Raw genomic sequence first — 13,327 nt, forward strand, 5'->3', positions numbered from 1 at the left:
GGCAAAATATATTTTGGCATTTATTTATTATTATTTTATTATTACTATTTATATTTTATATATTTACACTGTTGGGTAACATGGGATTTAAGTGGTGTAAAGATAACCCACGAAGGGGTTAAATAGAACTTCCAAACATTGTTTTTAAAAGAATACAATTTTTAAAAACATATAATAAAATCAAGGTAGAATTATTATATCAATTTGTATATTTAGATGAAAAATAAATATTTCAGAATGTTACAAGGGTGACTGCTATGGAGAAATGAACCATAACTTGTTTTGCAGTACTTTGAAAATCAGCTTTTAATGACCTTGGAAGAACCATCAGGTATTGTTATGTACAATGCACCATATCATAGTACACTGCTGGAGAAGATCTCAACAAGTGCATCAACAAAGGGTGTAATTAAGGAATGGTTTAAAGTACATATAATAGCAAATAGTCGAATAGTAAGCAAGTTTTGATAGATTGAGAATAAACAGCTTAGTTATTCACTTGATTAGTATTTCTGAAAGTGGCAGTGATTGAATAAATCTTTATGAATGTTGAGTTATGATACAATGCTGACAATTACCAAGACAGGGTGATGAGTGAGGAAACAACTATACCACTATAAGGTCACTATACAATTAATATACTTTAGCTATAGGAAATTGTACTATAGAGCTTGAAAGCTTGTGGGTTATTGTTCAGAATATATATGAACATTTGATTAAAATATATAAGAGAAATAATACTGTTTTGCAGATATCGCAAATACGTAAAGGAGAATGCAGTGATTAAATGTAGTTTTATCAATAAAAATATATACAAGTAGTAACAGAACAAACTAAGGAGAAATATAATTATATCAAAATGACTTTTCAAGGAAGTATTGCATCTAAGGAAACAAGAACTAAGCGTAAAAGGTAAATATGCTCTCTAATGAAAGTTAAATACATTACTCAGATATATAATTGTTAATTAGGTGGATTAGGCCTTCGGTGCATAATAGTACATACAAACGCACCTAGAACTCTACCTATACTAGTGTGGAAAAAAGTTTAATGTAAATATAATAAAACAACTCTAACTATCGTGGCTGTATAACTAATTGTAGTTTTAAGTTCTTCGATAATATGTGCATTAGACGTACTATAATATTAAAATAAATTATAGCACAAAACATTTTTGTTTTATTATTTCATTTGGGTTAGAATTTTGTTATACATCAAAGTCAAAATATACTAAAACTCAGAGTTACCGCGGCAACATTGCAACGTTTTGACAGGTCAAGTGGATAAATTGCTGTTTTGAATTGGCTATAAATACCTTTCGACAGCGCCACTGTCTGTATTCATTGAAAAAATCTTGCTGAATATATACTAATTTGAAGTTACCTTACATTAAGAAACAAATAAATTATTTCTAATTCATAATATATTATCTGTTTATTAAAATTATTGCATCATTACTAGAAGTTATTGTTGAGATAAGAAAGGTATGAAGGTAAATAAAATGGAAAGTGAAAAATATCTATATTCGTTTCTAAACATGTGTGGTGAGCAATAATTCACGTCCACGCTAAAGCAGATGACGTTAAAATTGGGTTGCTAATTGTATTCGCTGGTATATAATTTCCAATATTAAATCATAATATTGTATATGATTTACAACTGTAATATTTTTAAAACCAATTCATGATAGATCTCCTGTTTAGAATCAATATAATTAAGAAATAAACACGTAACTAATTTTAATAATTGATTTATTTTATTGTGGCAGTATTTTATTTATATATTACATAAAAGATTTGTAAAAATGTCTTGATATATACATACTAGGATACAACATGGTGTATTTCAAAACATAGTCTTCGGAGAATGACAGAGCAAGAACATTTACATTTTCTTTGCAGAATTAGCTAATTTACCAATGACCGTGACCATGAGCAGTTGGTCCCCAAACTCCTACTGGTGCAGCTACAGCAACACCATGAGACAGACCATGACCTGCGAGTCCCAAACTCAAAGCAGGTGCAGCAACCAAAGGAGCAGCAGCGACAGATCCTGGAAAAATTAAAAACATTTTAAAAGACGTAAATTTCAACAGGAATGTGACAATTTAAATTATTATACCCAAAATTGAAATATAAAAATAATCGAATGTAAATCTGTGCATGTGCAGTTCGCGTATAATCAAAACGCACCCTTAACAATAAATAATAACATCATCCCATATAACAACGCTGAATATCACAGAAACATGTAAAAAGGAAAAGGAAATATAAGTTAAAATATAGGAAAAGGTATCGTACTTGCAAGAAAATCACAATTATCAATACATTTTATTTACTACTATTATATAGTAGCAACAAATTGCAACCTATATAGATAGGAATTCGATTCGAACATTTGCATAGTTCCGCAAAAACTACTATAAATACAATACAAGCTTTCTTGAACAGAGTCCTGAGGAGTGTTACTGGAGCACCACATAGCTTATTACTTACACCGACTCCTTAAGATTCCGACTATAACCCAGGAAATCAAAAGAATTGAAAAGACATGAGCACAGACTCCATTGTCATGTCAATACCAAAGTATTGTAACTCTTGTTAACATCAGAATAGGACACAGACTCAAAAGAATCAAATCATTTGATCTTGTGTAGTGTAGTGTAGTGTAGTGAGGTACATTTAATGTATAAACAGCAGCGTTAATACATAAACAGTATTACTAAGATAGGGCCGATGGGTCTTCCTAGATATATACCTAGATTTAAATGACTATAAAGACAAATTGTATGTGGCGTTTTTAAAATTTAAACTTATTTCGGCTGAACTTTCGCAACATTATCTATGTTAGGCTAAATTGTAAATATTAGTTAGACAAAAAAATAAGCAGATTCAAAATCAAAGCGCAGCACTAGTTAGTTGAAACAGTTCCAATTCGACGTAATATAAATAAGATGGTAATAGTAATCCAACAAACCAACTAATCCACGACCTCAAAATCAAACGGATTTACCAAATCGTCCAAAATTTCGTCTTAAAACATAAAGTGAACTTAATTCCTGCAAAAAGCCACAGCAATATAGTGACAATACAACTACTGGCAATTCGCAAGAAATCATAAGATTAAAGAAAACCAGACCACATGACCTATTATATTATAATAAGTGATACAAATACAATAGTAGTATATTACAACAATAGTAGTATATTATGTGAGATATAATTTGTAAAAAACATAGGCTTACCAATAACAGCAGATGATCCTATAACAGCACCGTGTCCTGCACTAGGTCCTACGATTGTAGCAGATCCAGCGGAAGGTCCCACGATGGTAGCAGATCCAGCAGATGGTCCTACAACTGTAGCATGTCCAACAGATGGTCCTACAACAGCAGATGGTCCAGCGGAAGGACCTACAACTGCAGCATGTCCAGCAGATGGTCCCACAACAGCAGCATGACCAGCGCTAGGTCCAACAACGGCAACAGGTGCAGCTGCAGGTCCAACAAGGGCAGAACCATGCACCAAAGGACCAGCCAAGACAGCACCATGTCCCAAACCACCGAGTCCGTGACTACCCCAGAGATTACCTGGAGCAGCGTAGACTACGGAGACGAAAGCAAAACAGGCAATCTAAAAATATAGTATACTATGAATTCAAATTAACGCTTTAAAAAATTATACTCTACCAAACGGTTCATGTTGTGAAATGTTTTATTTGTCTTACAGTTGCAAGTGAACTATATTGTGAATATGCGGTATCCTCCGTATATATACATTAATATCTGACCTTCGATCGCCCAAAAACGGAACAGATCGCCTGAAAGATAAATGCAATAATTGACCCTATTGTATAATATATTTTCTGTTTTTTTTTGTTTGGTATCCTTAAAAATAATTGTCCTTAAACTACAATCAGAAAGTCAGCAATATGTCATCTATTAACAGAAAACATTACTAAGTAATAAAAATTCGCCTATTTTTATAGGCTCATTATTTAAATATTTTTACAATACAACACAAATAGTCTTACAAACAATAAGTGCATCAAATATACTTATACATCAATATACTAAAATAACATAAGAAATTTCCAATCATTAATATATTTCTAATTGTGTTACCAATAGTGTAATTTAATACATGCATTATTAGATAAATTTTAAAATAAATATAACTAATAAATTAATCTTTGGCCTATATATTAGTTTTAAAGATTTTTTTTTAATTTGAAGCTTTGTTGCGAAAAAACAGTACAACGTATTGTACTCATAGCATTGTTCATCGATAGCGACCACTTTTCCAATATTTCTGGCAATTTATGTATTCCATCTCGAAAGAACGATATTTTTTGGTATATAAGAAGTGAAGTGGTGCCCAAACATGTTATAGGTCGAAAGACGTAGTAATCTGAAGGAACAAGCTCTGGAGAATACGGCTGGTGGTATAGCACTTTCCATTTTAATGTTTCCTAGTACAATTTCCTCCATTTTTCAATATATATTCGAGCGTTGTCATACTAAAGAAATACATTGTTGTGTTTTAGCTCATATTTGGTGGTTTCATCGTATAATGCATTCAAATCATCATCTTCCAAATTTTTGGCTGTCCAGAACGCTAATTGTGTCTGGTTCCCAAATCAACACATTTAAAACATCAAAACCAGTAGTCATATTAAAATCTACGGATCATCTATAAGATACACACAGCATTCGATGCGCCTTTTCTTTAATTTGAGGTAAAATGTAAAACTTCCCATAAATGCGATTTACTCGGTACAAATACAGACATTTTCAACGCACTAATTTTTTTTATTCACACTTTGACAAAATGACATACTGAAAAGTGAAGCGATTTCATTGACAGTAACATTATAACAGATCAATTAAAAAGTCCCTGCCTGGCACATAGATAGCGCTACTAGAATTAAATCCATATCTTTTTTAGTTAGCCCTAAGCTTCAGAAGACATATAAATTTGACAGCTGTCGGATCAAAGCATTTTGAATGAAGCAACTTTTATTATTGTGAACAAAAAATGGATAAAAAGGAATTTCACTAAAAAATCCACAAAATAATTGTAATGGCCATAAGTTCAAATTGAATGATATACCAGACACTCTAAAGATATTAACTGAACGTGTACATTATATCATTCATGTATATTTCGGTATAAGAAAGTTCTGTGAAAAGTGGGTGCCGCGTGAGCTCACTTTTGACCAAAAAGAACGACGAGTTGATGATTCGGAGCAGTTTTTGAAGATTATGAAGATTAATAAACCTGAGTTTTTACATGTGACTGTGAGAAAACGCAACAGTCGGATCGCAAGCTTATAGGGTCTGTATTTTGGGATGCGCATGGAATAATTTTCATTGACTACCTGGAAAAAGGAAGGACCATAAACAGCAATTATACATAGCGTTATTGGACCGTTTGAAGAACGAAATCGACGAAAAACTGCCGAATGAACCAAGACGTGCATTGTGTCGTCACAAGTCAGTGAAAACGATGGCAAAATTCCATGAATTGTTCTTCGAGTTTCCTCCTCGTCCACCGTATTCTCTAGATCTGCCCACAGCGACTATTTCCTGTTCTCAGATCTCAAAGAAAAAAGGACAAATCGTACTACAAAAATGGTATCGAAAAGTTGGATGGTCGCTATAATCAGTGTATCACCCTTGAAGGGAATTACATTAAATAAAAAAAAATGCCTAAAAATGTGTTTTACTATGGTAGGCCGGGGACTTTTCAATTGATCTATTAGACCTTAAATAATATAATAAAATAAATAATAAAACGAATATAAGGACCGATGCACTGTCATAATTAAAATAAAAATAGTATAGGCATATGCATATATGGCATAGATAGACATGGCATATATATATATATATATATATATATATATATATATATATATATATATATATATATATATATATATAGGCATATAGATAGATATATATATATATATATATAGACAAAAATAATTTAATTTAATATAAAGCTAAATACAATAAACAATTATACAGAAATGCATACTCATTTAACCAATTAAATAATAAATACTAATATCCATATATATCCCCTTCTCTGTCTGAATTAAAAGGAGTACAAAGCAAATAAATTAATCAAAATAAGTCTGTACATGTGCAGTTTAGCTATAATCAGTCCTCACAAACACCAATAATAAAAAATAATATTATCGTTCCATATACCAATAACGCTAAGTAGCTTGAAACGACTCTAGATACAAAACTTCACTGGGAAGAATATGTTAAAAGGAAAATGAATGAAATTAAATTGAAATATTGGAAAATGTATCATTACTGGGAAGAAAATTAAAATTATCAAGCAAATATTAAAACCGATATATACCTATGGAATTCAATTATGGGGATGTTCTAATTAAATCTTATGATAGAATGAATTATGGCGAAAAATAAAATAATAGTGCAAGTGTTTTAATAATCCTATAAATATATTTCATATTAACTCATATATACTATATGTAAATCACATATATGCAACAAAACAGTGAATTCAGTTCATCTAATCACGTCTCAATATTGCCGCATTAACTTTCTAGTTTATTTTATATAATGTAAATAAATAATGAACAAAAATAATGTTATAGAATATAATTTATTTTAACATTATACCCGATGCATATATGTTATTATCGAAGTTCTTAACTTGCAGTTAATTATACAGCCACAATAGTCAGGTTAGAGTTGTGATATAATATTTGGATTGAACTTTTTTCCAAACTACAAACAAGATAAGGTTCCTTTATGTAATGGTATATCGCAAAAACTTTATATAGTGTGTTATAGTGTCGATACTTCTATCGAAATTTACTGGCAAGAAGAACCCCATATCTCCTTCTTATTTGAATCAACTGGTTAGAAACTCTATTTGTTTATGAGCAATCAAAAATATCAAAAACGAAGCTTTAATTCAAACAATGTTGCCTGATTAAGCCCTATATATATATATATATATATATATATATATATATATATATATATAGGAAATTCATCCGATATCGTCATGATGTCAGTTCACTGTTATTTTGGACAAACTCAATATATTGGGATATTTCTATAACAAACTTTATCTAAGTAACTTAAAATTAGTGTTGGGAACTATCGACTGAAATCGACTATCGACTGTTTAGTAATTGACTGCTTTTTACGTCATACTTAGTTACTATGTTGAATGTTGTTAGTTACTATGAAAATTATATGTATTTCTTTGTTTCAATTACATAGCCATCAGCATAAGCATAAGACCGAAGAATCTGAAACCTTTGAACGTACGGCAGCATAGGATCAAATGCGTTAATCAAGTAAATAAACAACTACAACCTATCACTCAAAATATAATTAATAAATTAATCAAATCAATTCGAGAAATTTAACATATTTATATTTGAAAAAGGGTAAAACAGAGTAAAATATTCCCAGTTTAAAAACAACACCTATTTCGGAAGTGAATAATACAATAATTACAGCCATTAATATGAGGTCATATTCAAGATATATACTCATGCTCATGCAATTTAAGGGAGTATTAGTGTAGACAGTCAAAAGCTTTAAAAAAACACAACAATATCACTATTTTTTACAATCTATTCCGATATCTAGACTACCGAAGGTCGAGAATTGAACTATATATACGAGGAACAATTTCGTTTTAAATCACAGTCAGCTTAAAAGTTGCATACACCTAATATATTTGAAAATATGAACCGTTTGGTAACATATATCATACAAAATTGATAATTTAATTTTAATTAATATGTTATTTATAGGTTGCCTCTTTTGCTCTCCTTTCTGTAGCCTGTGCTGCTCCTAGTGGTATCTGGGGTAGTCATGGTCTCAGTTTAGAGCATGGTGTAGCTGTTGCTGGTCCCCTTGCTCATGGAGCTGCTCTCGCTGGACCTGTTGTCGGACATGCTTCCGTTGTAGGACCTGTAGCTGGATCTACCGCCGTTGTTGGACCTAGTGCTGGTCATGCCGCCGTTGTGGGACCTTCAGCTGGATCTGCTACAATCATAGGACCATCTGCTGGATCTGCTACCATTGTGGGGCCATCTGCTGGACATAATACTATTGTAGGACCTAGTGCAGCACATAGTGCCGATCCTACATCGGCTGTAATTTCTGCTGCTGTTGTTGGTAAGTGTATTAAACACAACTTTTCACACTAAAATTAATCTAATATTTTTCCTAGGACCCCTAGCTACTGCTCCTTTGGCTGCCGCACCTGCTTTGAGCTTGGGACTTGCAGGTCACGGTTTAGCTCATGGTGTAGCTGTAGCTGGACCAGTAGCTGTACCAGTTGGTGGTATTCATGCTGAAGGAGTTTGGGGACCAACCCTTGCTCATGGACATGGTCATTGGTAAACAAACCGAATGCCTAGAAAGCATGTAAATATTCCTGTTATGCATTCGTAAAAGAATATGTTTCAAATTCTTTATGTTAACATACATATCAGGAATCTTTTACATGTAAGGAAGACTCTTGTATCATATAATTTATTTTAAAATGCAACAATAAAGAACAATATATTTTCAAACTTTGTAATGTATTATTTTCAATCGTACCCCGGTTATTAGAAAAATACTAACAGTTTGATCACGTTTAAAAATAACTCAAAATATTAAAATAGTGTGCTCGTAAATTACATATTCTATCCCTAATAATAGATCGGTTTTAAAAATAATAGTTCAGTTTTACCGCAAATTCAATTACTAAAAAATAAGATTCAATAAGAGCCAATTTTGGTTTTTTAAATAGATATCTTTAAAGTGGTATATGTTGAATTGCTTGTTAAATTCATAAAATAATATCCGCAACACTGGTTCAATAGGGTCTAAAATAAAATGTTCTTTCAGATATCAGTGATTCACGAAAATGACATCAGTTAGTTCCTGGGTATTCGATATCTTTGTTTAAATAAAAATGAACTATTTCTTAATTATTTATATTTCTTTTGTTTACAGTTACAATACAATGCAAAGTGGATATTTCATAAATATTTTCATGAATACTTTATTGTGAATTGGTCGTAAATACTGCCGTGAATGCTTGCAAAACTATTGGTTTGCCCTATTTAAGGTGGTGTGTATATCACACCCCCTCTGAAACTATAGTATATCTGACATTAACCTTTTCTTGGAACCAATTGACCTCTTATAGGGTTTTTCCTTTCCCAAGTAAACTAGTGGTCAGGCGATGGCAACAAAATGTCTTCCTAGAGAGACCCAAAATACCGCCATAAAGCTATAAGAAAGTAAATGTTAAAATAAAATGTTATAAATAATATAAACAATTTTTCTAATTTATCTCTCTGACGTCCTGAATACCAGAGATGAACACCATAGGTTTACATTGGCTTCAAGACTAGTTGGTAAAGCAAAGGATTATTATATACTGACAGGGCTTAACATCTACTCATTAACTAGTATAATTCAGCTTGTGCTCTTCACATGTTCTCTTGAGATGTGGAATCGACCTGTATATATTACTAGAATTTTATAAACATATTTAACAATGTTTCTAATTTACCTGTCTGGCATCCTGCACAGTATATCTCTAGAAATACTTACTTAATGCAATTACAGTATAATGTCTCGGGAAGTAACAACCCATATAAAATATTTACAAAGATAACATTTATTCTTTACCCAGTTGAATGATATTGGAATATATAAATAAAATGAAGATTTTCATTTTCATCTTCTTTTGCTTTCTTATTTTTATAAAGTGAGGAATTGTAAAATTGCAACGCAAACTTTGGTATTGAAAGCTGAGAACCTGTGCCAGAATTAGTTTCCCCATTTTCATTACAAAAAGTCGATGTAAAACAGAGCTCCAACCTTATCAATTGATGATTTCATGCCATCGCTGCGAAACTAATTATCTACCATAAAGTAGCTTTGAACTATTGCCATTAATAATCAGCGAAAAAAATAATAAAAAAAGGTGTATATTCCATTACGGTTACGCTAGAGTACTTACATTTTTAATAATTTGACAATACTTGAGAGATATTGACTGAAAAGCTTTGAGGTATTTACCATAAAGATATAATCCCAGTTGTTACCAAACTCTTAATGGTTTAAAGGTTTTAAAGGAGCTAATTTAGCTCAGTTTTTCGCAGAGAAATCCCAAAATTTATACAGTGAGACATTTATGGTTTTACTAGAAAAATTCCAAAAGGTCATTGATCAAAAGGCACATAAAACAAGGGAGTTGAAAAGTCCCAGGCATAGCAAATAAAACCCGTTTCCTTTTGTTCAAAATTGCCTTCATTCGTCAACGTAATTTTCACCACGAGCCACACAATCATTCCTGCTCTGCTCTAACAAAAAAAAATTTCTTTGCCATACGTGGTCGTTTATTTGCAATTTCGGTCTTCAGACATTCCAATAATGCTATATACAATTAACTGTTGATGGTATTTCCCTTCTCAAGATAGTCGATGAATATTACACTACGATCCAGTCGATTGTTGTGCTTTGAACGTGGTTCACCAGTTGCTGAAAACACAGATGACGATTACATATCGATGTTAAAATACCGATTTGTTATGTTTAAACATGGTCAAACTCAGCTCAGAACCATCAACACGTTCTTGTTTTTGGTCAAAAGTGAGCAAACGCGGCACTTACTTTGAACAAAACTTTGTCACAGTCAAATGATCATGTAATATAAAACCAATGCAATTCTTTGATATTTGTACGGTGTTAGCTAACTCACGCTACTTCACTTTTTGATTATTCAAAACGATTTTGTGAATTTCTTGTTTTCTGACCACCTCATTTGGACGTCCACTACGTCTGCATCATCGGTGTCTCTACGACCACGTTTTAAGTCAGTAAACCAACGTTTTGTTGTTATTTCTGATAGAGAGGATTCATGGTACTTTTGAAGCCATTGCTTCGGTTGAGCGGTATTTTTTACTGTCAAGAAGCAAAGAAGAAGAAGTGTAAAATTAAAACACGAAAATTTTTTGATACATTGTTCTGAAAATGTTACAAAGATGTTGTTACAAAAGTAGTATCACTCTTAACACAATAACTCACAAACTTATAAGTAGACTATCATGAAATTTTTATAGCTCTTTTTAAAAGGTTAGTACTAATTGAAAAAACGGTGAATGCACTAAAACTAGCGCGATCTATGTATTAGGCACAGAACTTTTTAGACCATATGTTATAATAGATTAGTATAAGCTTTATATAAATAAATTCAGTATAAGAAACATACAAATATGCAAAATTACTTGTCTCAGTCCACTATTTAAGAAAAAGGTATTTACTAATCCAGCAATACTGCACATGAAGTGAAGATTAGCATCAAGACCTAGGAATAAGAATAATAAAAACGAAGTTATGATACAGCTCCCTAAAAACCCATAAACTGTTCAGCAACTTAATCGACATCAAACATATCACCCTCAAACTGAAACCGGCCGAATCTGCACATTTCTGTAATATGAGTGAAAATAGTATAAAATGAAAGTAAAGAACTACTAAATATTTCAGGAAAGCTGTTAAAAGAAATGTAAACAATAATTTTTGTACTTTAAATAATTTTGAGATATAAATTTATATTTTTCAACGGAAGTGGAAATTAATGTGAATATTCCATGCTCACGCAATTTAAGGGAGTATTGCTGAAGATAGACAAAAGCTTAAACAAACATCAACAATGTTAATATTTTTTACTATCTATTCCGGTATTTAGACAGGCGAAGGTCAAAGATTGAACTATATATACGAGGAACAGTTTGAAATGAATAGCAACATCAGCTTAAAAGCGTTAGACAACCAATATACCTGAAATTATGAACCATTTGGTAAACTGATGTACAAAATTATTTATTTAATTTTAATTGCAATCTTTTTTTATAGATTACCTCTTTTGCTCTTCTCTCCGTAGCGTGTGCTGCTCCAAGTGGTTTATGGGGTAGTCACAGTCTTGGTTTAGGAGATGGCGTAGCCGTTGCTGGTCCTCTTGCCCATGGAGCTGCACTTGCTGGACCTGCTGTCGGACATGCTTCCATTGTCGGGCCTGTAGCTGGATCCGCGACCGTGGTTGGACCCAGTGCTGGTCATACCGCCGTTGTGGGACCTTCCACTGGATCTGCTACTATCGTAGGACCATCTGCTGGACACACTACTGTTGTAGGGCCTTCTACGGGATCTACTACCATTGTGGGACCATCCGCTAGTCATACTACTGTTGTAGGACCTAGTGTAAGACATACTACCGTAGTAGGACCAGCTGTAGCTCCTGCTGCTGTTGTTGGTAAGTATAATTAAAACAATTTTTACCCTAAAATTAATATTTTATTTTCCTAGCACCCCTACCTACTGCTCCTTTGGCTGTAGCATCTGCTTTGAGCTTAGGTCTTGCAGGTCACGGTTTGGCTCATGGTGTACCTGTAGCTAGACCTGTAGCTGTATCAGCTGGTGCTATCCCCACTGTAGGAATTTGGGGAGATGGTCATTGGTAAACAATCGAAATATCTAGAAAATATGTAAATATTCCTGTTATGTATTCATAAAAGAAAGCGCTTCGAATTCTTTATATTGATACGCATATTAGTAAATTTTTATAAGTAAAAATGATTCCTGTACTATATAATTTATTATAAATCGCAATAATAAAACCAATATATTCAGTTTTTTAAGCTTTTAATGTATTATTTTCAAAGGTACTCATTAATCTTTAAAAAATAATAAAACTGTATCACCACAAAATATATTTTAAAGTTATATTTATAATCGTTTAAAAATCATTGAAAATATTAAAATGAGGTGATGATAAACTACATTCTATATCTTTAAATTGATACATTTTAAAAATAGTAAATTTTACTAAAACATCAATTTTGAGGACCTTTATTTAACAATGGAATAGTTTATTCCAAACAACATTTAATATATCTACAGTTATACTGCACATTAACATCGTAAAATATAAGTTTCAGAAATAATTGATATCGGTTTTTATAAATAGATATTTTTAAATATCTCTAATATCTCTAATATCTCGCATATCTCTAATAATGCTTAATCAATACGGCTTTATAATAGTACCCTTGAAAAGCAACGTCCCATACGAAATGTTAAATATTAAGAAAGCACTACACGTCTAACCAGTCAAAGAATGTTGGTATTTGGATATGAAGATGGACATTTTCATCATATTTTGCATTTTCATTTTTATACCGTGAAGAATAAAAAAAATGCAGAGCCGATTTATTGAAATCTGACAGCCTGTGCGTCGACATTAATTAAGAGCTTCGA

At 32.0% G+C, this 13,327-nt stretch overlaps 3 protein-coding genes across 3 annotated transcripts; 2 read left to right on the forward strand and 1 right to left on the reverse strand.

Moving 5' to 3' along the window:
• Positions 1–1,773: 1,773 nt before the first annotated feature.
• Positions 1,774–3,721, reverse strand: LOC143204420 (uncharacterized). Its single transcript, XM_076416950.1, has 3 exons — positions 3,689–3,721; positions 3,245–3,632; positions 1,774–2,052 (listed from the first exon to the last, which is right to left on the reverse strand). Exons 1-3 carry the CDS (start codon positions 3,698–3,700, stop codon positions 1,913–1,915), a joined length of 540 nt encoding a protein of 179 aa, XP_076273065.1. The 5' UTR covers positions 3,701–3,721; the 3' UTR covers positions 1,774–1,912.
• Positions 3,722–7,717: 3,996 nt separating this feature from the next.
• Positions 7,718–8,560, forward strand: LOC143204785 (uncharacterized). The gene is made up of 3 exons (XM_076417589.1): positions 7,718–7,759; positions 7,816–8,182; positions 8,238–8,560. The coding sequence occupies exons 1-3, from the start codon at positions 7,748–7,750 to the stop codon at positions 8,408–8,410; spliced, it is 552 nt and encodes a 183-aa protein (XP_076273704.1). The 5' UTR covers positions 7,718–7,747; the 3' UTR covers positions 8,411–8,560.
• Positions 8,561–11,859: 3,299 nt separating this feature from the next.
• LOC143204487 (uncharacterized) lies at positions 11,860–12,610 on the forward strand. The gene is made up of 3 exons (XM_076417033.1): positions 11,860–11,871; positions 11,927–12,323; positions 12,377–12,610. The coding sequence occupies exons 1-3, from the start codon at positions 11,860–11,862 to the stop codon at positions 12,529–12,531; spliced, it is 564 nt and encodes a 187-aa protein (XP_076273148.1). The 3' UTR covers positions 12,532–12,610.
• Positions 12,611–13,327: the final 717 nt, after the last annotated feature.

This window comes from Rhynchophorus ferrugineus, unplaced genomic scaffold, assembly GCF_030347505.1.
Source record: "Rhynchophorus ferrugineus isolate W39M unplaced genomic scaffold, kcgeb_rfMv2 rfM11, whole genome shotgun sequence".
In the NCBI taxonomy this organism is placed as follows: domain Eukaryota; kingdom Metazoa; phylum Arthropoda; class Insecta; order Coleoptera; family Curculionidae; genus Rhynchophorus; species Rhynchophorus ferrugineus.

Excerpts from the sequence above, each read along its gene's own strand:
- LOC143204420 (XM_076416950.1), bottom strand. Across the intron at positions 2,053-3,244 it reads AGGATCATCTGCTGTTATTG|GATCTGTCGCTGCTGCTCCT; the intron begins GTAAGCCTATGT and ends TAATTTTTCCAG.
- LOC143204785 (XM_076417589.1), top strand. Across the intron at positions 8,183-8,237 it reads AATTTCTGCTGCTGTTGTTG|GACCCCTAGCTACTGCTCCT; the intron begins GTAAGTGTATTA and ends TATTTTTCCTAG.
- LOC143204487 (XM_076417033.1), top strand. Across the intron at positions 12,324-12,376 it reads AGCTCCTGCTGCTGTTGTTG|CACCCCTACCTACTGCTCCT; the intron begins GTAAGTATAATT and ends TTATTTTCCTAG.